The sequence below is a fragment of the Alligator mississippiensis genome, chromosome 5, assembly GCF_030867095.1.
Source record: "Alligator mississippiensis isolate rAllMis1 chromosome 5, rAllMis1, whole genome shotgun sequence".
NCBI lineage: Eukaryota > Metazoa > Chordata > Crocodylia > Alligatoridae > Alligator > Alligator mississippiensis.
In genome coordinates this window covers 40,098,511-40,120,899 of record NC_081828.1, presented here as the reverse complement: position 1 = coordinate 40,120,899, position 22,389 = coordinate 40,098,511, and the positions used below count along the sequence as shown (strand labels likewise).

Below are 22,389 nucleotides of genomic sequence, written 5' to 3'. Positions count from 1 at the left end.
CCCACCTGCGTGGGGGGCGGGGGGGCCACGGGCTGCATGGCTGGCCACGCCGGGAGTTACAGCATGAAATAAACAGAGCCTTTTCATGGAAACCTTTCACCCCGGCCTCTGCACTCTCCTTGGGGCTGAGGGAAATGGGAGTGAGGGGCTGTGGGTCAGGAGTAAGTGGCACCAGCAGGGCTGGGGTGCAGAGGGCTGTGGGTCAGAAGTGAAGGGCATCCCCACCATGGGCTCCCACCCCTGTTCTGCTCACGTTTCCCTCCACCTGCCTGGCGTCTTTGCGCTCCCTTCTTTAGCAAACTCATTTCAGGCCTTTAATTAGGTTCCTGCCTTGGTGCTGCTGCATCTGTGGCACAGGAGGCTGTGGGCACCTGGCCCACTCCTGGCATAGGACTGGAACCGGAGATGGGCCCTGCCAGCCAAGACCACCCCTGCACAGGCAGTATGCAGAGGAGACCCAGCCAAGTAGCACCCCTGCAGGCTGGGCTAGAGTAACAGCCTCCAGGAGTTGTGGGGGGAAGTGGGGCTGTTGTGTCCTGTACCCAGCTCAGCTGCAGGCCCCAGCCACCTCCTGCCCCCATGAGCCGCCTTCTCTCAGCACCATTCACCCACCCCCCTGAAACGAGGGGTGGATCCTGATCACAACTAGGGTGGCAGAGAACCCAGGAGTCAGGGCCTGCTCCAGCCCACCAGACCCCTCCTACCCTCTAAAGCTGGGAGAGAACCCAGAGGTCTTGGAAAGAGCCAGTGGCTGGGTGGAAGGTGTTGCCAGCTGGGAGCTGTATTTCAGTGCTGCCTGCCCCAGTTCCATGTGTTGGCTGCTAATTAGTTCCCTGGCCCTGAACTGGGGGGGTGGAGGGAGGCGTGCTGGCAGCAACAAGTCCCTGGGGGGTCCTGCCCTCGTTTCTTGCCCCCATTCCCTCCTCACAAGGAAGGGATTGAAGCCCCCCCCCCCCAATACCCCAACTTTGGGAGCAAAGAAACACAGCTAAAGACGGGGATCTCTACCATGCCTCCACTCTGCCCCAGAACCAGAGGTACTGACAGGGCTGATGTGGAGGGGCAGGGGGCTATGGGTTGAGAATGAAGGGTAGCGACAGTACTGGGGAGCACAGCGGGCTGTGGGTTGGGAATGGAGGGCACTGGCAGGGCTGGGGAGGGCAGGGGGCTGCAGTTCAGGAGCGAGAGGCAGCAGCTGAGCTGTGCATTGGATGTGGGGGCCTCTGAGACTACAGCCCCCACTCCATCCATCCGATAGTCTGCCCCTGCCAGGGGTGGGGGGAAAGCAGGTGGCCCCATGGTACCCACTGTGTCCCAGAGAAGTCGGCCAGGTCCCAGGGGCTAGAGCTGGTTGTGTAAAGGAGGTGTGCATGTGTTGGGGGGGCAGGGTGAGAGGGAGGTGTTGGCAGACAGAAATAGCCCAGGCTGCAAGGGGGAGGTTGTCCTGGATTCTCCAGCCTAGGGTGTCAGGGGGTGCCAGTGTCAGTGCTGGTGCCAGTGCCTTTGCCTGGGCAGACAGAAGGGGAAGATGGGTGCAGACCCTAGTATCTAGCTATGCCCAGCACCCTGGCCCAGGGCAGAGGTAAGAGGAAGGGGAGTCCCCTCCTGGCACAGGGACATGGCCTCTGCCCCAGGTGCTCCCCCACAGTCCAACCTTTTACCCCAGCACTGACAGAGATAGGGGCTGGCCTTACATAGGAATACTGTGTGTTGTGGGGGAATCTGCACCCCTGAGCCAGCCAGCCCTCTTCCCCACAATGGAGGAGGGATGCTGGAAGGGACAGAAAGGGGTTCTGTCCTTGCTGAATTCTAACCCCCTCCCTTACCCTCCCCGGGCTGGGAAAGAACCCAGGTGTCTGGGCTCCCTAGCATCCCAGCTCTAACCCACAAGCCCCTACTCCCCTCCTAACGCTGGGATGAAAACGGAGCATCCGGGCCCCTGCCCTACCCGCAGCCAGCAAAAACCAATCGGAAGTACAAACCAAAACCAACAACACTTTGTATTTAATGCATGTTACAAAGAAAGCAAATGGGGGAAGGGGCTTTCCCCCCCAGGTCACATCCTGCCCCACTTGAGACCCAGGTCTTGCCCACCTACCCCTAAAGCAGGGGGGTGGAGGGGAGGGTTAAAGGGGCCAGGCCCAGTGACCTCCTCAGGCTGTCAGTGTTGGGAGCAGCCAGGCCCTCCCAGCTGCAAAAGGGGGTGCATGGCCAGAGCACCTCCCGCCCTCCCCCACTGGGTACGGGGAGTAGCTTGGACCCCAGCTCCATCAAGCCCTTCACATCATACCAAGCTTACAGATGGGGCGGGCATAGTCCTGGGGGGAAGTCAGACAGATGCTGCTCCTAGAGGCAGCTGCAATGGCCCAGATCCTGCCCCCCACCCCACTGGGGAAACACCCCTGTCAGCACACACAGGGCCAACAGTTGCCAAGGGGCTGGGTGAGGGCACTGGTGTGGGGGCAGTGTGTACTGAACCCAGGCATCCAGATTCCCAACGCCCTGGTTTCATCCCCTCCCACCCCACCGAGTGGGGAGAGAACCCAGGCATCCTGGCTCCTATGACTGCGGAGGTACGGGCTAAGGGGCATCTTTGGTCTGCCCCCAGGCAGAGGAGGGGACACAGCCTAACCTGGGGCACTCTGTGTGTGTGTGTGGGGGGGGGGAGGGGGGAGGGTGAACAGCACAGGTAGGTCACTAGTTTCTCCCCATGCAGGAAGATGTTGAAGTAAGGCCTCTGGGCCACAGGGCATGCTGGGAGACATGCCCTCAGCCCAGCCTCAAGTCATCCTGGGAATGAGGACAAGGCCTCCAGTGCATTCTGGGAAATCATGCCCAAGCCCCAAGGCACACTGGGAGCTGCAGCCAGGCCCCAGGGCATGCTGGGAGCTGCCCCCTGTCCCTAAGATGCCCCCTATTCTTGAGACCCTTCCCCCCCATCCTTCCCCCCTACTCCCCACAATTAAAGTGCATGTGTGAGCGACGGGCAGCCCCTCCTGGGTGGAGGCTTAGGGCGAGGGGCTCTGGCAGGGGCTGGGATCCTCGGTGGGCAGGATCTCAATGCTGCTGTCAGGCTGGCTGGGCGGGATGCTGTCAGCCAGGTCCAGCTCCGGGGCCTGGCCAGGCGACAGCGGCTGGGGAGAGCTGGCAGGATCTGAGCTGGCACTGTGGGAAGGCGAGGCGCCTGCACCCAGGCCCAGCAGCTCCTGCACAGGCCGCAGCAACTCCTGCAGGGATAGCGGGGTCAGCGCCTGCTGGGGGGTGATGATAGGGGAGGATGCAAGGGGTCCAGTAGGGGGATGCCCAGGCTGGGAGCAAGGGCATGGGCTGAGCTAGGCCTCAGGAGTTGGTCGTTAGGGGACTACAGATGACTAGCGTAAGAACCAGCTGGAGTGGTCAGGGCCAGGCTGGGAAGGGGTATGGCGTCTAGGGGGGCACAGGGCCTGGGTGGGAGGGACACAGGCTCATCCTGGGGACAAGGGGCTAATGGGGCCTGGCCTGGGGGCTGGAGCCAGGCTTGAGCTGGGAGAACTGGGGTGCAGGGGGGGCAGGCTGGGGTCTCACCGGGGTGGCTGCCAACTGCCTGTAGAGCGCCTCGGCCCGGCACAGGATGTCATTCATGTTCATCTTCATAGTCAGCTCATTGATGTGCTGTGAGGACAGGCAGCTCAGCAGGGGGCAGGGACCCTCCTGTACACTGAACTGCACTGGGGAGAAAGGGGGAGGCAGGGTCCCCTCCTTGGAGCTGCCCCCAGGCATGTTGTGGGGCCTGAGGATGGGACTGTGGGGGCATCACCAGAGCTGGAGCCTAGGGGCAACATGGGGCATAGCAAAGTTGAGGCTGAGCTCTATGGTGGGGTTCAGGGGCTGTGGAGTCCCAGAAGTGGGACCCAGCTGATCTACGGGAGCTGGGGGGGAGGGAGAGGGGCCAGGACCTTCACCTTGAGGATCTCATTGAAGCCAAAGCCCGAGTTCATGAGGGCCTCGCGTTCTGAGTCCAGGATCCCGCAGGCCACCAACAGGTGGAAGCAGGGGCAGGGCAGCCCTGTCCACAGCACCTTGGAGGGCGGAGAAAGAGACTGGATCACAGAAAACCCCCAGAGCAGCCCACAGTCCCCATCCCAAAACCCACACCCTCTCTCCACCGACCCACGCAGACAGGGCTCACAACCTGCTGATTGCCCCCCCCCAAAGTCCACCTCACTGCCCATCCCTAGACAGTGCCCCCCACTCAGGGGATCTCATGCTCCCCACTTGCCTCCCAGAGCTGTAGCACATCAGTGAAGGCAAACTCCCGTTTGAACCAAATGAGGAGCCAGCGGAAGCAAAAGCAGAGGGTGCCAGACTCCTTGGAGTCTATGGAGAGCAGGGAGACAGGGATCAACAACTGGGTGCCCTCCCACCCTCCCAGGGCACCTGATCTAATCCTGGGGACCGCCCCCACCCTGCAGGTGGTGAGGGCTGGTCTGTACCCAGGAAGTCGCAAAGCAGGGGATCCAGCAGGCGCAGGAGCTGGGTGAGCTGGGCCAGCTGCCGCTTCATGCTCTCCTGGCTCTCCTCGAAGTTCTGGTGCTGTGGGGAGAGGGTGGTAAGTGGGGAGGGAGCCAGAGACACCCCCACCCACACCAGACACAGAGCTGCTCCCTGCTCCAGATACCCCCACCCAGAAGGGCCCATCTCCCATCCCACTGACCAGAGCTGCTCCACCCCACCCCACCCCACCTCAGAGCCATGCATCCTGCCCCACTATATACTCATCCCTGAACTGAGCCCTAACCCACAGCAGAACTGCCCCTTCCCACCCTACCTGGTCCCTCAACTGCCCCCTCAATCCCTGGCCTCACAACACCCAAGAAATGGCCCAAGGCCCATATCCACCCCCTCCATGTCCATGCTCTGCTCCTCCAGCAGCCCCCAATCCCCTGCCTTCATTTCTAGATGCCTGTGAGGGCCATAGAGTAAGACACCCCCAACCAAACAGCAGCCACAACCTGTGCCCCACCCCAGCATGTCTGCAAGCCCCTCACCACAAGATCCATGAAGCCGGAGAAGCACCAGAAAGCATCAACCTCATTCTGTGTTACATACAGCACTGGCGACAGCAGGTCGCTCATGCCCTGCACGTACCCTGGGGGGGGGCAGCAGGGGTCAGAGACATGGGCACCCACCCTGTCAGCCTCCTCCCCCCCACCCTGGGCACCCCTGATCCTCACCAGGCACCCCTGTTCCCTGCCTGAGCACCCCGACTGATGCTGAGACACTCATCCTCACTGCAGGATGCACCCCCCCTACATGCAACAGGGGTACCCATTTCCCCAGAACAAAGCTGACCATGTGGGGCAATGCCAGCTCCCCTCACCCAGTGCTAATCCTAGAGTGGCAGTACATTTATTCCTCTGCCCCTACTCAGACCCCACAAGGCCTACAGAGAAGAGCAGCCTCCGCTCCCATATCCGCCCCCAGTGAAGACCCCCTCAACAGCTCCCATGACAGCCTCTTGAACAACCTAGTGACTCCTACACCCTTCACCTGACTCAACCCTGTTCTCACCCCTTTTATCCATGGGGTGGGCAAATGTGGGGCCAACCTTTTTGGCAGGCAGGCCATGAATTGGCTCTGCACCCTCCTCAGGTGCCACTCTGATCCCCTTACCCTGTCCGCTCTGCTTGCTGCTCCCTACCTAACCAGCTGCTCTGCTTTCCACTCCCTATCCAATCAGCTGCTCTGCTTTCTGCTCCCTGCCCTGCACTCCCTGCTCAATCTACCACTACATTCTGGTCCATGCCTTGTTGCCTGCTCCCTGCCCTATCTGCCACTGTGATCCCTGCCCCCATCCTGATGTGCCCATGCCTCAGGTTGGCCATCCCTGAAGTAAACTATGAGTGTGCCCTGACCCATGCTCCCCTGCCCCTGGCACCCCCAACTCCACCTCCCTCACTCCACCTCCCTACTGCACTGAAGCTGCAATGCAGTAGGTCATAAGTATCCCTGCCCAGGGGCAAAGCTGTCCACAGGTCAGCCCACAAGTGTGCCCCTCCTCCCCCCTAGCCCTGGCTCCTCACCCAAATCAAAGTTGTACATGCAGTACGTCATGAGGACATCATTTAGCAGCACCAGCCCTGGGTTCTCACTGCCTTCGTAGAACTTGTTGTTGCGGTCGGTTCGGCTCACGTCCCGCTCTGGGGATGAGGGGTGGGCAGTTATCAGCTGGGAACACGCCGTGGGGGCAGGGCACTGGTGGGGCAGGGGTGGGAGCCATGGGACTCAGTTTCTCCATGAGGCAGATGTAGGGGGGTTGCAATGGGGGAGGGGGTCCCCTGGAGACTAGCCTGGGATGGGGGGGAAATGTAGAAGCCAAGGGCTGAGACTAAGAGCACAAGCAGGGACCCCAGAGGGCACAATATCCCATCCCCTGCCCCCACCCCAGCCACAAGCCCACACACCTCCTGATGCATCGTTACCAATGGGTGAAGGGCTTGAAGAAGGGCTCAGTCTGGGAGCTACACCCAGATAGACAGGGCACTCTGGGAGGACTGTGGCAGAGGGTGCAGCAGGCTGCAGGGCAGTAAGGGCTACATGGAGGGGAGTGATTATGACCTGGGCACCCTTCACTAGGGGGCTGGGACAGGGGTGAGGACACTGGTAGGAGAAATAAGAAAGGAGTCCAAAGTCCACACATAATGCATGGGGTAAGAAGAGCAGAAGCTTTTCTCACCACCCCACAACCAACATGTAAGAGATGAGTGTGACCCCTCCCGTGCAAGCATGGGGGTGGTGGGGCTGGGGGCAGCCACAGACCAGTTGGGGGGGCTCCTGGAGTGAGGGGCACTCATGAGTCCCCAGCCATGCCAGAGTCCCTCACTCCTGATGTGCAGCCCCCTGCCCCTCCCCTACACCAAGCCCTGGCAGTGGGGCAGGGGAATCACCCTGGGCAGGGTGGCTGGGCATACCAACCGATGAGGCTGCGATAGCCACGCAGCAGGGAGTTGCGCTGCTCCTGCTCCTCGCTCACCGACTTCCACTGCAGCTTCATGCGGAAATATTCATCCCTGGGGGAAGCAAGGGACAAAGCCTGACTTACAGTTCTTACCAGCAGCCCCCTCACTCCCAACCCACAGCTCCCTGTCCCACCACAGCCCTGCCAGTGCTCCCTTCACTCCTCACTTGCAGCCCCTGCCCTGCCAACTTTGCCAGTGGCCCTCACTCCCAACCCACAGCCCACTGCCCTGACAAGCCCTACTGGTGTCCTTCACTCCTGACCCACAGCCCCACAACCTGCCCTGGCCATGACCCTCATCCCTGCACACACTCACGTTTTCCGGCGGACATGAGATCGGTTCTCCTCGCTCGTGTTATCCCAGCTGTAGTAACCCAGCAAGTACTTCCATACGTCCTTGCGCAGCCCTGTGCTGAGGCCCTGCAGATGGGGAGGGGACAGGGGTGAATGCCACCACAGCTCCCAGAAGGGGACACTGACCCCCACTGCAGCCCCAGACCCCAGAGAGACTTATAAGGACCCAGCCTCAGTCACACTCCCACTTAGAACCCTGCCCACCCCAAATATGCCCCACCTTCATAGCCACACCACTCCTAGGGCTCCACCCACCCAGCCAAGCCCCTCCCACTGACTGAGGCCCCACCCCATCACACACCCTAGGATCCCTATTAAACCCCACCTTTGGCTATGCACCTCTCCAGCCTGTGCCCCACTCACCCCAGCAAAGATGCGCCTGCGAAGCCTGTCAACATCGGTGACGCGCCCCTCAGGGTCTAGGTGCTGCTCCCATTCCAGCTCCGTCACTGGGGGCTCCCGCTGCACCACTGGTCGCTCCCCCAGTTGCACCTGCTGTGGGCAGGGCTGGAGGTCACAAGTGGCATGGGAAGATCCAGTCCCTTCTGCCAGTCACACACCCCCAAGTCTGAAGGAGCTGGTTGGCTGGCACCATCCCTAGCCATGCCCCCACTGGAGAGCCAACTGGCTGGCACTGTCCCCATCAGCCATACCCCCACTTGCTACCAAGTCTGCCCATTGGCTGCATGGCCCCCACCAGCCATGCTCTTGAGAGCTAAGAGCTGATTGGCTGGCATCCCCTATCAGCCACGCCCCTCCCACCTGCCAAGGGAGCTAATAAGCTGCACTGCCCTCCACCAGGCATGCTCTCTCCTGCTGAGAGAACTGACTCCAACCTCATGAGCCAAACCCCACCTGCTGAAAGAGCTGGTTGCCTGCACTTCCCCTGTCAGCCATTCGCTCCCCTGCTGATTAGCTGGCACCCTCCATCAGTCTCTCCCCACCTACCAAGTGAGCCCATTGGCTGGCACTGCCCTTACCAGTCTCACCCCCATCTGCCAAGGAAGCCCATTGGCTGGCACTGCCCCTCTCAACCAGGAATTTTCCTGCTGAAGGAACTGATCAGTTGGCACTGCCCTCACCAGCTACACCCCCACCTGCCAAGGGAGCCCACTGGTTTGCATGATCCCCAGCCACACCTCCACCTGCTGAGGTAGCCACCTGTTTGACACCACCCACCAGCCACACCCTCTCCCACCTTGGCAGCCCATTGGCTGGCACTGCCCCAGTGACCTCCCCCACCCCAACCAGGCAGGGACCCCAACCAGGCACCCCAACCAGGCAGGGACACTCACGCAGGTGATGACCTCAAAGCCTGGCTCATCCTCCAGGCCTGCAGAAGGGTCGCCCAGGGCCCTCTGGGCAGTGCCGTCCTCATGGTGCAGGGCCCCACGGAAGAAGTTGGTGACTTTGGAAAAGCCCCCAAAAGCGGCAGTATAGGGGTCCTGCAGAAACCGCTGCAGGGGAGAGGGGGAAAATGGGGGGTCACTCCATACCCAGAAATAGAACCCAGGCATCCAGCCTCCTCCTGCTCTAACCCACCAGACTCACTCCCTCCCCAACACTGAGATACAACTGAGGCATTCAGGCTCCCAGCTCTCCCTGCAGCATGCACCAAGGTGCTGGTAAGGGGTGGGGGGGAGCCCCAGGGTGCGTGGAACCAGGAGGGGGAGAGAGAGAGAGAGTCTGCGCGTGCTGGGGGGGGGGGAATGACGACAACGACTCACTGACACCAGGTTGGAGGAGTTGTCATCAAAGAGCTGCAGCTCATCAAAGGAGTGCGAGAGAGCATAGGAGTCATGCGTGTACACCAGATAGAGGCGCGAGTCCTTGGGGGAGCTGTGGGGAGGCAACCGTGAGCCCCCTCTGGGCTGCCTGCCCTGATCCCCAACACAGCGAGTGCCCCCCATTCTATACTGACAGCTCCAACCCTGCCACGCCTCCCCAAAGACCTTTCCGCCTCCCCATAGCCATCCCAAAGAGCTCCTAGGGACCTCTCCATCACGGGTGCTGAGAGCTTCCACCAGTAGTGCCCTGGCAGCCACCCAGGGCCTGGCATGGTGATCTCCTACCCTGCCCCTGATGCAATAAGCTTCCTCCCGGCAGTGGCCCAGCTGGACATCCTGAGCTCCCCCTAGCCATAAATGGGCCCCTCTCTCTCCCATTCAGTGCTGCAAACTTCCTTTGGCAGTGCCCTGGCTTTCTCCAGTCATGAATCGGCACTCCTTCCCCATCCAATGCCGTGATCTTCTCTCCCAGCAGTGCCCTAACTTCCCCCCAGCTATGCATGGGCCCCTCCTTTCGAACCCAGTGTGGTGAGCTTCCTCCAACAGTGCCCTGGCTACCTCCAGTCATGAACAAGCCCTTCCTTTCTCAACCAATGCTGTAATATTCCCTCCAGCAGTGCTCTAACTGCTCCTCTTCCCCACAACTCACGTGGCTAGGATGAGGTACTTGCAGAGAGCCCGCAGCAGGGCTTTGGTGCCACCCCGGTGGAAATGCAGTGCCTGCAGAGACACCCCGTCCTTGGTGATGAAGATGAGGTACGACCAGCCCAGGCCCGGACGGCTCTTGCGGATGGACTTCAGCTCTGACAGGCTGATGGAGAAGGCCCACTGCCCCCGGGGGCTGGACGGAGGGGCCACAGGGACTGTGCGAGAGCATGGAAGAGACAGAATAGGGTCCTTCCAACTTTTCCCTTTCCATAGTGCTTCCCACACCCCCAACACTACCCCACGGATGTCCTCACAGCCACCCCTAGCACAGCCACGCACCCAACCCCAAGACTATTTGTGCAAACACCCCCCCCACCTAAAGATGTGCTGCCCCCTAGCAACGCCCAGTGCTGTGATCTTCCCCCCTGCAGTGCTCTGGCTCCCATAGCCAGGAGACCCCCCATTGGCTCCCATTCCCTAGGCAGCTCCAACTGCCCCAGCCCTGCCTCCCAATTTGCTGCCCCGTTACCTGGGGGCTCATCCTGGACGCGTGGCCGAGTCCCCACAGTGCTTATGACAGCCCAGTCGGGTTCATAGCCAGGGTCGAAGAGAACTTCTTCTGTTGTGTTGCCTGAGAGATCCTGGGAGGGGGGGACAGGAAGCTGGGTCAGGGGAGGGAGGAGCTCCCAACAGAGAGGCAGGGGCAGGAGATGCTCACTTTCTTGGAGAAAACAATCTGGGGGGCATCACCAGCCTCCTCCACTGGTGTCCACTGCAGCACGGTGTCCGAACCCTGGGCACAGAGAGCAGTGTAAGAATCCTGCCAGTGCCCCTCACTCCTGACCCACAGCCCCCTCCCCCACAATTCTGCCAGGGCCTCTCCCTCTCAACATGCAGACCTGCCCCGCACTTTTGACCTGTGGACACCTGCCACAACCCAGGACTACCAGTGCCCCCCACACCCAACCCACAGTGCACCCCTCCCCCCATTACCTTCTCGACGATGCGGATGACTCCAGGGATGAGCGAGTCCTGGTCCTGGTGCCGCTTGGCGCTTGTGTGTAGAAAGACGCTGTCTTTCTCAAAGACCACCTGGTGGGAGGCACCGGTGGAGCGTCAGGGGGTCAACAGCAGACAGATCCGGGCAGAGGGGACTCCTCCCAGCCCAGGACCCAAGGCCTGGTCCCTACCCCTCAAGGCCCACTGCCCCGACCCAAGGTGCCCTCCTTGCCCCAGCCTGGGCATGCCCTCCAACCCAGGCCCAGCCCCACAGGGTCCCTGACTCTAATCCGGCCCCTTCCCCTACCCCTACCCACATCTGACCCCCGCACCTTGTAGCCCTCTGACTCCATCCTCCCTGACAGCCACTTCCGGAAACAACAAAACGTCACTTCCTGTAAAAAGAACCCCACCCCTTTCTCTCCCCCCCTCCTTCGGGGGCGGCGCCATATTTGTGCGGGGCAACCACATGTACTGTAGGGGGGGTGAGTAATTAGAGGTGGGGAGCATTTTTATTATGGGAAAGGAAGGCAGCATGAGCGCCATCTTTGTGAGGGGCAAGAAGGACTAGGGAGGGAGCCGCGTCTCCCACCGCCATGTTTGTGAGGGGCACAAGAGGAGTGCCCGTACGAATGTGGAATAGCGAGAGAAGAGCCGCCATGTTTGTGCGGGGCAGTGGCCTGTGTGCACAAGAGCATAGGGGACCGCCATGTTTGGACGCGGCACAGCCTAAGTCACGGAACTGTTTAAAGGCCAACTTCCGGGGGGGCGCCATGCTTGTGAGGGGTATGTTCCGGGGCCGCCATGCTTGTGTGGGGCAGCTGCCCGGAGGCGAGGGGCGGAGGTGGCTGCTGTTTGGTGGAGCCTCTCCTGACGGGGCTATAAGGCGGGGTGAGAGGTGAAGGGTCAACGTGACATTAGCGGGGCCGCGCGGTGACCCGCGGGGACTGGGCGCGAGGGAGGCCGGCAGGCGCAGGTAACGGGGCCATGGGATCCCCCGAGCCGGAGGAGGTGGGGAGAACCCAGGCGTCCGGGCCCCCACCCCACTCCACTCCTAGATCTCGGCGAGAACACAGGCCTCCAGGCTCCCAGCCCCGCTCTGCTGCAGCACCAGACCCCACTGCCCACCCAGACCTCGGAGAGAACCCAGGTGTCCGGGCTTCTGCCTCCCCCGCACCCCCCACTATTTGCTAGGCCCTAGTTCCCACCCAGGATTGGGTCACAACCTGGGTGTGCAGCTCCCCACCAACAGACCCACTCCTTCCCAAAACTGGGCTGGGCTTCTGCTGCCACAGGGTGACCCAAGGTGTGTGTTCGCCCCATTCTGCAGGCCCGGATGGCCGGCATGGCAGACAACCACCAGGAGAGCTGGGCAGCATTGATCGCAGAGGCGGAGCGGTACCGGCGCCAGACCGGCAATGAGGTGTTCCTGCTCACAGCCTACCGGGCCCAGCAGCCGGGGGGCTTCGCCTACGCCCAGCATGGCGGTGGGGCCCTGGGGGATGCCGCCCAGCGCTACTTGGAGGACATCGCTGTAGTGCACAAGACCACCGCCTTCACCTACACCACACGGCCCCCACCTGCCCCCCGCCCCCTGCCCCCCCACGGCTCCTACTCCCGCAGCTATCCCTCCATCTACTGCCCTGAGGAGCCCCCCACCACCCCCCACCGGACCCCAGGGGCCCCCCAGGCACCCTTGGCTGAAGCTGCAGGTGGGCAGGAGCCTCAGGGAGAGGAAGAGGAGAAGAACTCAGAAACCCAGGGGAGGCAGCAGCAGCACCCCAGTGACGCCATGGGTGAGTCTGGGCCCTGCCCTACCTGACACCCCCCCCCCCCCCCAAGTGTGGCTGGGGCTGGGTGGGAGAGTGGTCCCATGTGGGTACACTGGTGACCCCTGGAGGTGCCCAGAGCCTCCCCTTACACAGCTTGAAGCTCAGCACCACCCCCCCCCCCCCCCCAACACGCACACATTTGGGGATCTTGGGGCTGCCTTGGATTGCTCTTGGTTGGAGGAGGCAGCTCCTAAGTTGTGGGGGGGTAGGTTCTGCAGGCTGTTTGGGCAGAAATGGAGAGTCTTCTGGTAAGCCTAGATCCCAAAGGCTTGGGTTGCTTCTGTTGTGGCTCCTACTGCAGAGCTGTAGCTGTATCAAGAGGAGGCAGAAAGCAGGGGAAAGGCAGGGGGTCCTAGGGAGTGACTATGTGGTGTGGGGAACTGTCACATGAGGGCTGTTGAGGCTCTACCCAGAACCAGCTGCATCTAGGCACAGGGTGAGGTGCAGCCTCTGGAGCTGCTCCTATAGTACCAGGGGAGCTGACCCCAAATAAATAGGTCTCACTTGGAGGCAGCTGCATCTCTGTGCTGCATGGGAGGGTCTTGGCCCCTATGCTCCACTCCAGAGCCACCTGAAGTTCAGTACTGGGCATTGTATAACCAGCACCCCTGTGGGAGGGCTCTGCCTCTCCTGACTGATGCAGTCCTATCCCTGACACTAGGACACGTGACTCCCCTCTCTGAAACCCAGGCTGAGCTGTCCCAAGCCTTCAGCTTCTGATCCCCAGCTGGGACTATTCTTAGCTGGGCCAAGCCCTGTCCACGCTGGGGCCCCAGCTTCATCAGCTCTGCTCCCCTTCTGACATCCCCTGGATATTTATAGACAGCAACCGGATCATCTTGACTCATGCCATGCTTTCTCAGGGTCGCACCAGCCTGGGCCGAGCCGTGGCTGGGGGTATCTGGGATGGGCTGTGTTTCCCCGGATGCAGCTGCCCCAGTGCTTTTCTAGCCCAGCTAGAAACCCCTCAGGCTCTGCCCATATCCTGTTGGGAGCTCATATATCCTGTGACTGACTAACACATCCCAGAAGAAGCTGCCTTTTCCTTGCTGGGTGAAGGAGGCCTTGTATGAAAGCTCTCACTATATGCCCCACAAGGGGGGGCCTTGTAAACCAGCTCCTTGATGCATCTCATCCCAGAGGCGGTTGCATTTTTATGCTGGGTGAAGGGCCCCCATATAACTGGCTCCTGTATAACCAGCCCCCAATGTGCCAGGATACAGAAACTGCTGCAACTCTGCACCAAGGAAGGTTTTCTCTAAATAGCCCCCAACACAACACCCCAGCATCTCTGATCCCTTGCCTGGTGCTCTGTATAAGCAGCCCCTTGCAGTGCTCCACCCCAGAGGCAAGTGCATCTCCACACAGCCTGATTTCCTTCCTCCAGGTCTCTTTGTGATGGATGAGGACTCTCCAAGCCAGGACTATGAGCCCTTCTTTGACTCAGACCCTGAGAGCACAGACGGTAGGTTTGGGGCTGGGTTGCTTCCCTATTTCTTCTCTCCCGCTGAGAATGGCGGGGCATGGGTAAGGGGTCTCTACAAGCAGCCCCTCTATGTGCCTCGGCCCAGAGGCAGCTGCATCTTAGTGCTGCGTGAGAGGTCCCTGTAAAGCCAGCTCTTGCACCCCACCTCAGAGCCAGCTGCAGCTCAGCACCAAGTGCTATATAATCAGCCGCATAGCAGGGCCCTGCCACGTGGGGAGAGGGGGAAGCTGCTGATTTTGGGGCAGGAGGTGATGTGAGGGGTAGGATGGGGTCCATCAGGATCAGGCCTTTCCCCTTCCCCTCCAGACGGAAGTCTGAGTGAGGATGCCCCTGGGCAGCCCCCTCCGGCCCCCCACAGCCACCAGTACGCCAAGTCCCTACCCGTGTCTGTGCCAGTCTGGGCTTTCCGGGAGCCAGGCCAGGAGCAGCGCTCTTCAGAGGAGGACAGCACCAAGGTGAGGGAAGGGGACAGGGACTCACCGCTGCCACCACTACCACCGCCCTTTGTGGGGAGAGGCAAAGGTTGTACGCCTCTTAGGGGCCCGAGGCTGTAGTGGGGTTAGTGTGGGAGGTCCTGGATGGGGGGTGCAGGGAGGGGGAAATGTATGTGTGGGGGGTGGGGAACAGCAGCTTTAAATGTGGGTATTTTGGACCTGGGAGGGTTGTGAAGCTGGGTTGGGAGCAGGGGTGGGGCTGTTGTGAGTAGTTGGGGTGGGTCCCAGGTGTGAGGGGCAGTAGGGGTTAGGTCTGGGAAGGCTAGAGCTTCAAGTGGAGGTGTCCAAGGTCAGGGTGGGACTGGGATGATCAGGTTCTCAAACGGGGGTGTTCTGGGGTTGTGGGGAGCAGTGGGGTGGGGGTTTAAGTAAGGGAAGTCCTGTATCTGAGGGGGAGGTGAGGAGTAGTATGTGTGTGTAGAGTTGTGGGGTCAGGTCTTGGAGGGATGGAGGCTAGGGTGGAGATATTCTAGGTGGAGGTAGGGACTGCAGCACAAGGAGGGATGTCGTGGGAGGGTACTTGGGGCTCCCCCAATGCTGACCCCTCCCTGGCCCCCTCAGCACTCTTCGCCAGACCTGGAGAAGATTGCAGCCAGCATGCGTGCCCTGGCTCTGCGTGGCTCTGATGGCACTGAGATGTTCGGGGACCTGCCCCGCCCCCGTCTCAACACCGGAGACCTCCAGAAGCTGCAGCGGAAGTACTGACCCCTCCCCCAATGCTGGGGGGGGGGGGAGCGGGGGCACAGGGGTCCCCTCCAATGCTGCACAGGCCTCAGTCCTCCACAGGGCAAAGGGCTGGGAGTATCTACACTAGGGCATGAGGCACCATGTCCACATGCACACTACAGCCCCTTTCCCAGTTCTGGGGGAGCCCTACCCCTACTTTGCCCCAGCTTTGGGGGGGAGGGGGGGACGCACATCCTAGGATCCCCTCAGTCCCCACACTACAGCCCCCCTGCAGCTGCTGCTGGAGTTCCACGTGCCCAACGCCAGGAGTTCCCCCGGATCCTGGGGCTGACCCCTTAAGTGTCTTAATAGAGGATGTTTTTGTAACTGACCCCTCCCTTTTTTTGCACAGAAACTATTTGTGGGGGGGGGGTTAGATCTCCCCCTGCAATGGGGTAGGTGTAGCAATGACACTATTCCACCTGACAGTGAACACCCCTAAATATTCAGCAGGGGGGAAGGTTAATCTGCGAGCACCCCAGGAAGGATGGGAAGAGCCTTCTTCCACCCCAGGTCCATGGACCCAGTGCTCCCTGCCCACCTTTCAGTGGGCCCCCAGACCAGCTTCCAGGGGTAAGGGGTTCCTGCTAAATTGGCCTACCCCTTCTCCATTCCCCCCCCCCTCCAAAATCCTGCTGCAGGTCCCTGGACTGGACCGCCTTTTTTATACCAGAGCTCAGGGGCCCTGGCCCTGCCCCTCTATTTTTGTCCAAAGATGATTGGTGGAGGAAGGGGCAGGGAGCCCTGGCCCTCAAGCCTGTCTTGGCCAATAAAGAGATGCTGACTTTTACCAGCTCCTGGGCTGCTGTCTCTAGTTGTGGGGGGGTGGGGGACATGCGGGTGCCTTATGCATCTCAGCCTTGGCAAAGATAGAACCCCCTGCCTTTCCCTTCTCCCAGAGGCCCCCCCAACCTCCCCTGGGTACCAGTCACACACCTGCCCCCCATGCCACTACAGCCAGAGTCAGGCACAGCCACTGGGGGGACAGTTTATTAGAACCTGGGGTGGGACAGGGGGCTGTACAGGAAGAGCTGGGGGGGGGTGTAAGGAAAGCTGTGCCCTTAACCTTGGATTTTGCCAAGAGGTGTGGTGGGGGCTGGGGCAGTACATGGGGGACCCCCAGGCTGGTGCAAACCCCCCCCCAGTCTCTACAAGGGGGGGAGCAGGTCTCTTTATGGCTTTGGGGGGCTCTGAGGACACCTGTAATACCTGCGCCCCCCCCCAAGGGGAGGTTGGGGGTGGAGGCAGCAGTCCCTCATTCATAGTGCTTCTCTGCCTGCAGCACCTGGCAGTACATCAGCATGGAGGAGATGAGGCCAAGGACCTGGGGGACAAGATGAAGGATGGGGGGGAAGAAGCCAGCTCAGCCCCTGCCCCATTACATGCCTCTACTGCCTCCTCTTCCACACCCATCTGGTGTCTCCCCCTCCCCTCACCTGGACAACCCCGATGCAGGCAGCGAAGATGCCCATGGCCCAGATGTTTTCACCCACCCAGCGCTTCACCTTCTCATAGCAAGGCTGGGGGTGGAGGGGGAGAAGTAGTTACTATGGTGATACATCCCACCCCCTATAGGGTGTTACCAAAGCAATAGTCTGCTCGCTCCCACCAGGCTTTGCTGTGGTTATAGGGCCTGTTATTTGCAGGGCCTTACCTCAACAGTACCTCCTCCCCCCACATACACACACAGCCCCCATTTGGACTATCTCAGTGTGATCACATGCTACAACACCCCTCCCCCCCATAGGCTACCAGAGAGACCTCATACTACACGCCCCCGCATATGTACCCCTATATGATCTCATGCCACAGCTTCCCACAATATGGATTACCTCAGTGTGATCTCATGCTACAGCACCCCCCCATATGAACTACCCCAAAATGATCTTGTGCTACAGGCCCCCCCATATGGACTACCCCAATATAGACTACCTCAGTGAGATTACTTTGGAGTAGTCCATATTGGGAGAGGGGGGCTGTAGCATGAGATCTCATGCTGCAGCCCCCCTGCCCCACTCGATATGAACTACCCCAATGTGGTTTCATGCTGCAGCCCCCCCCCCCCCCCCAATCTCTGTGTGATCTCATCCTACAGGACCCCCGGCCCCACCCAGCTCCTTGCCCCAGGCCGTTTCTGGGGGCACAAACCACCTTGCCCAGCCCAGGCCTGACGAAGCCACATGCCCCCTATGGGGTCTGACCTCCTTCCACCAGGTGGCTGTGGGGCTGTGGCAGGGTGTGCCATGTTCCAGGCAGCAGGACTCAGGCAGGGCCGTGGCATTCTGGATCTCGAACCAGTCGGTGAAGTTCTGCACCCCGCAACACCGGAACTGGGGGGGTGGGCATTAAAGGAGTGGGAGGGAGAACCCCCCACCCCACAGTGACAGCCCCAGCAGGGGCACTGTGGAGCAGGCACTGGCTGGGGTAGGGGGGAGTCTCACCTCCGTCTGAACTGTGTCCCAGGCCTGGGTGAGCGCAGGGTCTCCAGGGGTCCCATAGCGCCTCAGCCCTGATTTCAGGTCATCCTGGGCATATCTGTCGAACTGAGAGATGGGGGGTGTGTGGAGGCCCTGAATGGGGGGCTGTGGTGGGTCAGGAGAAAGGGGCTTGTGAAGGTGGAGACTTTGGGGCAGGGGTCTGGAGGGGGTGCAGTGGGGGCCCTTACCTTGTCCCGGCAAGCATAGAAAACCACGAAGCCCCCCAGCTCCAACAGGACAATGGCAGCCAGAATCACAAAGAACTGAGGAGAGGAAAGCCAGACAGAACAGACCCTCTGAGACAGACAGGGTCCCAGCTGGCCCCCCAACCTCACCCCTATAGGACATCATGCACCCCAGCAGGGGATGCTCCCATGACCCACCCCATCCCAGGGCAGCCCCCGCCTCATACCGTGAGCAGAAGGCAACGGTGCTCAGTGCTGGCTCCCAGGCAGCCCACAAAGCCCACAGCCATGACCACAGCGCCGGCAGCCAGGAAGAGCCCCGCAATGCCCAGGGACGGGAAGGACAGTGACAGCGCCGAGAACCGCCCCTGGGACAGAGACAGCCAGACCCCCACGCCCAGCGCCCCACAGCCCCCCAGCTGGGCGGGGGCATAGCAAGGTCAGTGCCCACCAGGACCCCAGCCCAGTACCACTCCCCTGCACACACACCCAGCTAGGTCTCCCCCATAGCACCCCCGGGGATGTTGCCAACCCCTGCCACCAGGGCACTGTTGGGAGAAGCCTGCAGCTCCCGCTCACCCAGAAGATGAGGTTGAAGATGAAGAGCTGGACTTTGAGGTACAGCAGACAGCGCTGGCTCAGAGCCATGACCTGGACCTGCGGGGCATGGGGATGCAGGGGCTGAGGTGGGGGAGTGCTTATGGCAGCCCTTGGGGGGAGCACCAGTGGGGGAGACCCCAGCCATACCTGGGGGAGTAATGGTGCACCTCAGTCCCTGACCCACAGCCCACTTCACCCCACAGCCCTGCTGGTGCCCCTCACTCCTGACCCGCAGCCCCCTGAACCTGGGGTGCATTCGGCTGTGACCCCAGACAGGGCTCGGGGGGGGGGGGCGCTGAGTCGGGGGGGAGTTCCCGGGGTCAGCAGCCGGGCCACTTCAGCCTTCTCCGAAGAGCTGCGGCAGCGCAGAAGAGGCCCAGGCGCCCCCATGGTGCCCCCGCCCCAGCCTTCACCCCACCCTGCCGCCCCGCCCAAACTTGCCCTGACTTCTGGGCGGACAGACGGCGCTGGGACAGACTCCAGCTCCGCGCTGCCCCTCACCTGGGCTCGGGCAGGGAGCGCAGGGGTCCGGATGGGAGCGGGCGGGGTGGGGGGAGCGGGAAACGGGGCGGGGGCGGGGTCCGCGATGGAATGCGGGGGCGGGGCCTCGGCTGGGGGCGGGACTGGAGATGGGAAGGGGCGAGGCAATGGGGTTCTCCCATTGCTCATCCACTGCCTGCCCCCTGAATCCCCAGCCCGGGGTCCCGCCCGCAAGACAACGGGGCAGCCCAGTGCCCCAGGCCCCGCCCCCGCCAGCTGCGCTGCATAAACAGGTGGGTGTGGGGCGCAGGTGGGTGCGAAGCCGCCGGCTCGGGAGATATTGCTGTCCCGCGGTCCCAACTCCGCCTGTCCTACCCGCAGGATGATCATCCCGGTGCGGTGCTTCACATGCGGCAAGGTGGTAGGGAACAAGTGGGAGGCCTACCTGGGCCTGCTGCAGGCCGAGTACACGGAGGGGTAAGCTCCCTTTTCCCCGGCCCCTCTTGCCCCGCACTCCATTGTGCCCCCCCCATTTCCCCCCTCCCCCCTGCTCCTGACGGGTAGCCCGGCCCAGCCTAGCCATGGGCCGGAGTGACCCCCTGCTCTTGATTCCCAGCCCTCTATCCTGGCCTCAGCCCCTCTTGCTGACCCCCTCCCTTCTACAGCCCTTGGGTGGGGGCTGTATCCCTGTTCCCCTTGCAGGGGCATTGGACCCCCCCACCCCAACTCCATCTCTGTTTCCTCCACAGTGATGCGCTGGATGCCCTGGGTCTGAAACGCTACTGCTGCCGCCGGATGCTCCTGTCGCATGTGGATCTCATTGAGAAGCTGCTGAACTATGCTCCTCTAGAGAAATAGTGGGGCCTGGCTATGGGGAGGTGGTAGGTGGCCCCTTACCCCTAGCTACTGCTGCCTGCACTTTTATTAGACCTGATGATGCTTTAGCCTGGGATGGGCTTTGGGAAGGACCCCTGGGACACTTAGCCTGCCCCCCACTTTGCCCCCAGCACAGGGGGGCCCCCAAAAGCAAAGAGGGGGTCATACTTGTATGTAATAAATCAAGAGCAAGACCCTGGCCTGGGTGTACCTCCTTATTTTGTTGCCCCCCCAGGCAGTGAAGATGCCCATGGTCCCGATGTGCTCACCACTCCCAGAGCCCTACCCCCAGAGCTGGGAGAGAACCCAGGAGTCCTGGCTCATACCCCTTATCTTGCTTCCCCCTACCTCCCTCCTGTATAGCCCTCACCCCAGGATTAGGTCCTACCCCCAAGCTGAGCTCCATAAAATCTCTCCCACCACTCCTGTTCTGCTGCCCCCTGCGAGGCTGTGTACAGGATGGCAGGGGTTTCCCCCATGGGAGAAAATAATCCTGGGTGCTCAGATGCCCTGGCATAGGGTAGGGGCCCCTAACAAGGTAGCTTGCAGGGGGGAAGGTTTAGGAACAGCAAGGCCAAGTGCCATGAAACCCCACACTTCCCTGTGCACATCCCAAACCCTCCCACCTGGCACAGCCCTCCCCAACTCCGCCCCCATGTCCCTGAGGAAGGGGGCAGGAATCCATGGGCAACTGCCAAGGGCTTGGGTCCTGCCTTAGCTAGGAACTGGGTGGTGGGGGGGGAGAAAATCTCAGTTGTTTTTAAGATGGGGGGAAAGGACCCCGTCCCGCCCAGCCCAGCCCAGCCCAATCTCACCTGAAGGGGAAATTCCTCCTGTCCCCACTAGCAGGTATTTTGCTCCCACCCCAGGGTAAAACCAAGGCCCTGGTGCTAGGCAGGTCCTTCCCAGAAGCAGCTGGGGTAAATTTAAAGACCAGGTAGGCATTGTTCTAAGCACCCAGTAGCAAATAGGGGGAAGATGGAGTGGGCAGAGCCACTGTGCTATATGGAGGGTCTAGGCCATGGACAGCTCATTATGGCTGTGGGTGGAGAAATTGGGAGGGTCCAGCACTCCCAAAATGGGCACCAGTGACCTAGAACCAGATCATAGACCTGGAGCAGGCAGGTGGTGTACAAACTGGTATAAGTCAGAGTGGTGAAGATCAAGATGGAGAACTCCAGAAGGATCTGGACCTATTGAGCCACTGTGCACCTCAATGGCAAGTGATTTTCAATGTAGATTAAGTTTAAAGTGATGCATATGGGCAAAAATAATCCAAACTCTAGCCTACACTATGAGGGGCTCTACCTTAGTTGTCACCACACAGGAAGAGATCTAGATGTAGGCTAAATGCACCAGCTCCATGCTCAGCAGCCATCAAAAAAGTAAACAAAATGTTCAGGATTACAAAGAAAGGAATTGTGAACAAAAGGGAAAAGTACCGTGATACCCTTCCATAAATCCATAGTGCAGCCACACCTTGAATCCAGTTCTGGTCCCTGCACCTCAGAAAGGATCTAGAACTAGATAAGGTCCAGAGAAAGGCAACAAGGATGATCAGGGGTATAGAGAGGCTTCTATTGGAGAAGAAAATTAAGAGGCCAGGCCTAGTCAAGTTAGAAAAGAGACACTTAAGGAGGGACATAAGGGTTTACAAAATGCTAAAGTGAAAGTCGATAGGGATTTACTGTTTACTGTCTTGCAAGACAAGAACTAGGGGGTCGCAACATGTAACCAGTAGGTCATAAGTTTAAAAGTAACAAAAAGAAGCACTCTTCCACCCAGCATGTGATTCAAGTGTGGAAGTCCTTGCCACCAGCTACTCTGGAAGCTGACAGCTCAGCCAAACTCAAAACAGGGTTGGAGGAAAGGGGCATCAGTAGCTATTGAGCACAGGAGTGTGGGGCATGGCCTTGGAATCAGCACTTCCTGGACCTTAAATGCTGGAAGCTGTGAGTGAGAGAAGAACAGTGGGGAAAAACCCTGGTCATGCCCTGTTCTGTGTGCTCTCTGTCTGTGTGACATGAGACTAGGCAAGATGGAACTATGTGACCCAGTAAGTGGCTGTTCTTATGCATGTGGGTTCTAGATTTGGTTCTAAACCACCCTTGGCACTGCTAAGAACAATCAGCAGTAAGTCCCTCCCCCTTAAAAGTATCATGTGCAGCCTAGGGACTGGCTGAAGGACCTTTTTAGAGCAGCTGGGCCCAGAAGCGCACCAAGGGGATGAACTGGGGGGTGGCAGAGCCAATGAGTGGTAGTAGGGGTCTAAACCATGAGCACCCTGTTGTGGCCACAAACAGAGAGACCTAGGACCCCCAACCCAGAGGCAGGAGTCAATTGAGAACCAGCGTATGGAGCCCATAGATGGGGATCTAGAACACCGGGGTGGGTGGGGCACAACCAGGTCTCTGGGTCCAGGCCAAGAAACATCAGGCTGAAATATCA

The 22,389-nt window shown here is 60.4% G+C and overlaps 4 protein-coding genes across 18 annotated transcripts; 2 read left to right on the top strand and 2 right to left on the bottom strand.

Annotated features, from left to right (window-relative positions):
* Positions 1–1,985: 1,985 nt before the first annotated feature.
* TBC1D17 (TBC1 domain family member 17) lies at positions 1,986–11,578 on the bottom strand. 4 transcript variants are annotated; one of them, XM_014596659.3, is made up of 18 exons: positions 11,118–11,578; positions 10,780–10,878; positions 10,505–10,579; positions 10,316–10,427; positions 9,788–10,001; positions 9,079–9,190; positions 8,647–8,808; positions 8,332–8,400; positions 7,715–7,846; positions 7,314–7,417; positions 6,955–7,049; positions 6,063–6,179; positions 5,028–5,128; positions 4,473–4,572; positions 4,259–4,356; positions 3,942–4,058; positions 3,565–3,651; positions 1,986–3,227 (listed from the first exon to the last, which is right to left on the bottom strand). In XM_014596659.3, exons 1-18 carry the CDS (start codon positions 11,136–11,138, stop codon positions 3,009–3,011), a joined length of 2,034 nt encoding a protein of 677 aa, XP_014452145.1. In that variant the 5' UTR covers positions 11,139–11,578; the 3' UTR covers positions 1,986–3,008. The 4 variants fall into 4 exon arrangements, with proteins under 4 accessions (XP_014452145.1, XP_019344005.1, XP_006274452.1 ...); XM_019488460.2 differs by having other exon boundaries at positions 8,332–8,397; XM_006274390.4 differs by lacking the exon at positions 8,332–8,400.
* A 7-nt stretch (positions 11,579–11,585) lies between these two features.
* AKT1S1 (AKT1 substrate 1) lies at positions 11,586–16,118 on the top strand. 5 transcript variants are annotated; one of them, XM_059728217.1, is made up of 5 exons: positions 11,586–11,676; positions 12,116–12,581; positions 14,005–14,082; positions 14,442–14,558; positions 15,159–16,118. In XM_059728217.1, the coding sequence occupies exons 2-5, from the start codon at positions 12,122–12,124 to the stop codon at positions 15,221–15,223; spliced, it is 720 nt and encodes a 239-aa protein (XP_059584200.1). In that variant the 5' UTR covers positions 11,586–11,676; positions 12,116–12,121; the 3' UTR covers positions 15,224–16,118. The 5 variants fall into 5 exon arrangements, with proteins under 5 accessions (XP_059584200.1, XP_019344008.1, XP_019344009.1 ...); XM_019488463.2 differs by having other exon boundaries at positions 11,588–11,676; positions 14,410–14,558; XM_019488464.2 differs by having other exon boundaries at positions 11,593–11,683; positions 14,410–14,558.
* Positions 16,119–16,297: 179 nt separating this feature from the next.
* Positions 16,298–19,455, bottom strand: LOC102575479 (tetraspanin-4). Of its 8 annotated transcripts, none has more exons than XM_019488469.2 (8): positions 19,027–19,455; positions 18,565–18,642; positions 18,213–18,404; positions 17,989–18,063; positions 17,765–17,866; positions 17,525–17,653; positions 16,760–16,843; positions 16,298–16,647 (listed from the first exon to the last, which is right to left on the bottom strand). In XM_019488469.2, the coding sequence occupies exons 1-8, from the start codon at positions 19,453–19,455 to the stop codon at positions 16,579–16,581; spliced, it is 1,158 nt and encodes a 385-aa protein (XP_019344014.2). In that variant the 3' UTR covers positions 16,298–16,578. The 8 variants fall into 8 exon arrangements, with proteins under 8 accessions (XP_019344014.2, XP_019344012.2, XP_059584192.1 ...); XM_019488467.2 differs by having other exon boundaries at positions 19,087–19,455; XM_059728209.1 differs by lacking the exon at positions 16,760–16,843.
* LOC106737945 (DNA-directed RNA polymerases I, II, and III subunit RPABC5) lies at positions 19,275–20,140 on the top strand. The gene is made up of 3 exons (XM_014599998.3): positions 19,275–19,358; positions 19,447–19,542; positions 19,815–20,140. The coding sequence occupies exons 2-3, from the start codon at positions 19,448–19,450 to the stop codon at positions 19,921–19,923; spliced, it is 204 nt and encodes a 67-aa protein (XP_014455484.1). The 5' UTR covers positions 19,275–19,358; position 19,447; the 3' UTR covers positions 19,924–20,140.
* The last annotated feature ends 2,249 nt before the right edge of the window (positions 20,141–22,389 follow it).

Excerpts from the sequence above, each read along its gene's own strand:
- TBC1D17 (XM_014596659.3), bottom strand. The coding sequence starts at position 11,138 with ATGGAGTCAGAGGGCTACAAG. Across the intron at positions 10,879-11,117 it reads TGGAGTCAGAGGGCTACAAG|GTGGTCTTTGAGAAAGACAG; the intron begins GTGCGGGGGTCA and ends GCCTCCCACCAG. Across the intron at positions 7,418-7,714 it reads GCAGGCGCATCTTTGCTGGG|GGCCTCAGCACAGGGCTGCG; the intron begins GTGAGTGGGGCA and ends CCCCATCTGCAG.
- AKT1S1 (XM_019488463.2), top strand. The coding sequence starts at position 12,122 with ATGGCCGGCATGGCAGACAACCACCAGGAGAGCTGGGCAGCATTGATC. Across the intron at positions 12,582-14,004 it reads GCACCCCAGTGACGCCATGG|GTCTCTTTGTGATGGATGAG; the intron begins GTGAGTCTGGGC and ends TCCTTCCTCCAG. Across the intron at positions 14,083-14,409 it reads AGACCCTGAGAGCACAGACG|ACGGAAGTCTGAGTGAGGAT; the intron begins GTAGGTTTGGGG and ends CTTCCCCTCCAG.
- LOC106737945 (XM_014599998.3), top strand. The coding sequence starts at position 19,448 with ATGATCATCCCGGTGCGGTGCTTCACATGCGGCAAGGTGGTAGGGAAC. Across the intron at positions 19,543-19,814 it reads CAGGCCGAGTACACGGAGGG|TGATGCGCTGGATGCCCTGG; the intron begins GTAAGCTCCCTT and ends TTTCCTCCACAG.
- LOC102575479 (XM_019488469.2), bottom strand. The coding sequence starts at position 19,455 with ATGATCATCCTGCGGGTAGGACAGGCGGAGTTGGGACCGCGGGACAGC. Across the intron at positions 18,405-18,564 it reads TCTTCAACCTCATCTTCTGG|CTGGGGGGCTGTGGGGCGCT; the intron begins GTGAGCGGGAGC and ends GCCCCCGCCCAG. Across the intron at positions 18,064-18,212 it reads ACCGTTGCCTTCTGCTCACG|TTCTTTGTGATTCTGGCTGC; the intron begins GTATGAGGCGGG and ends TCCTCTCCTCAG.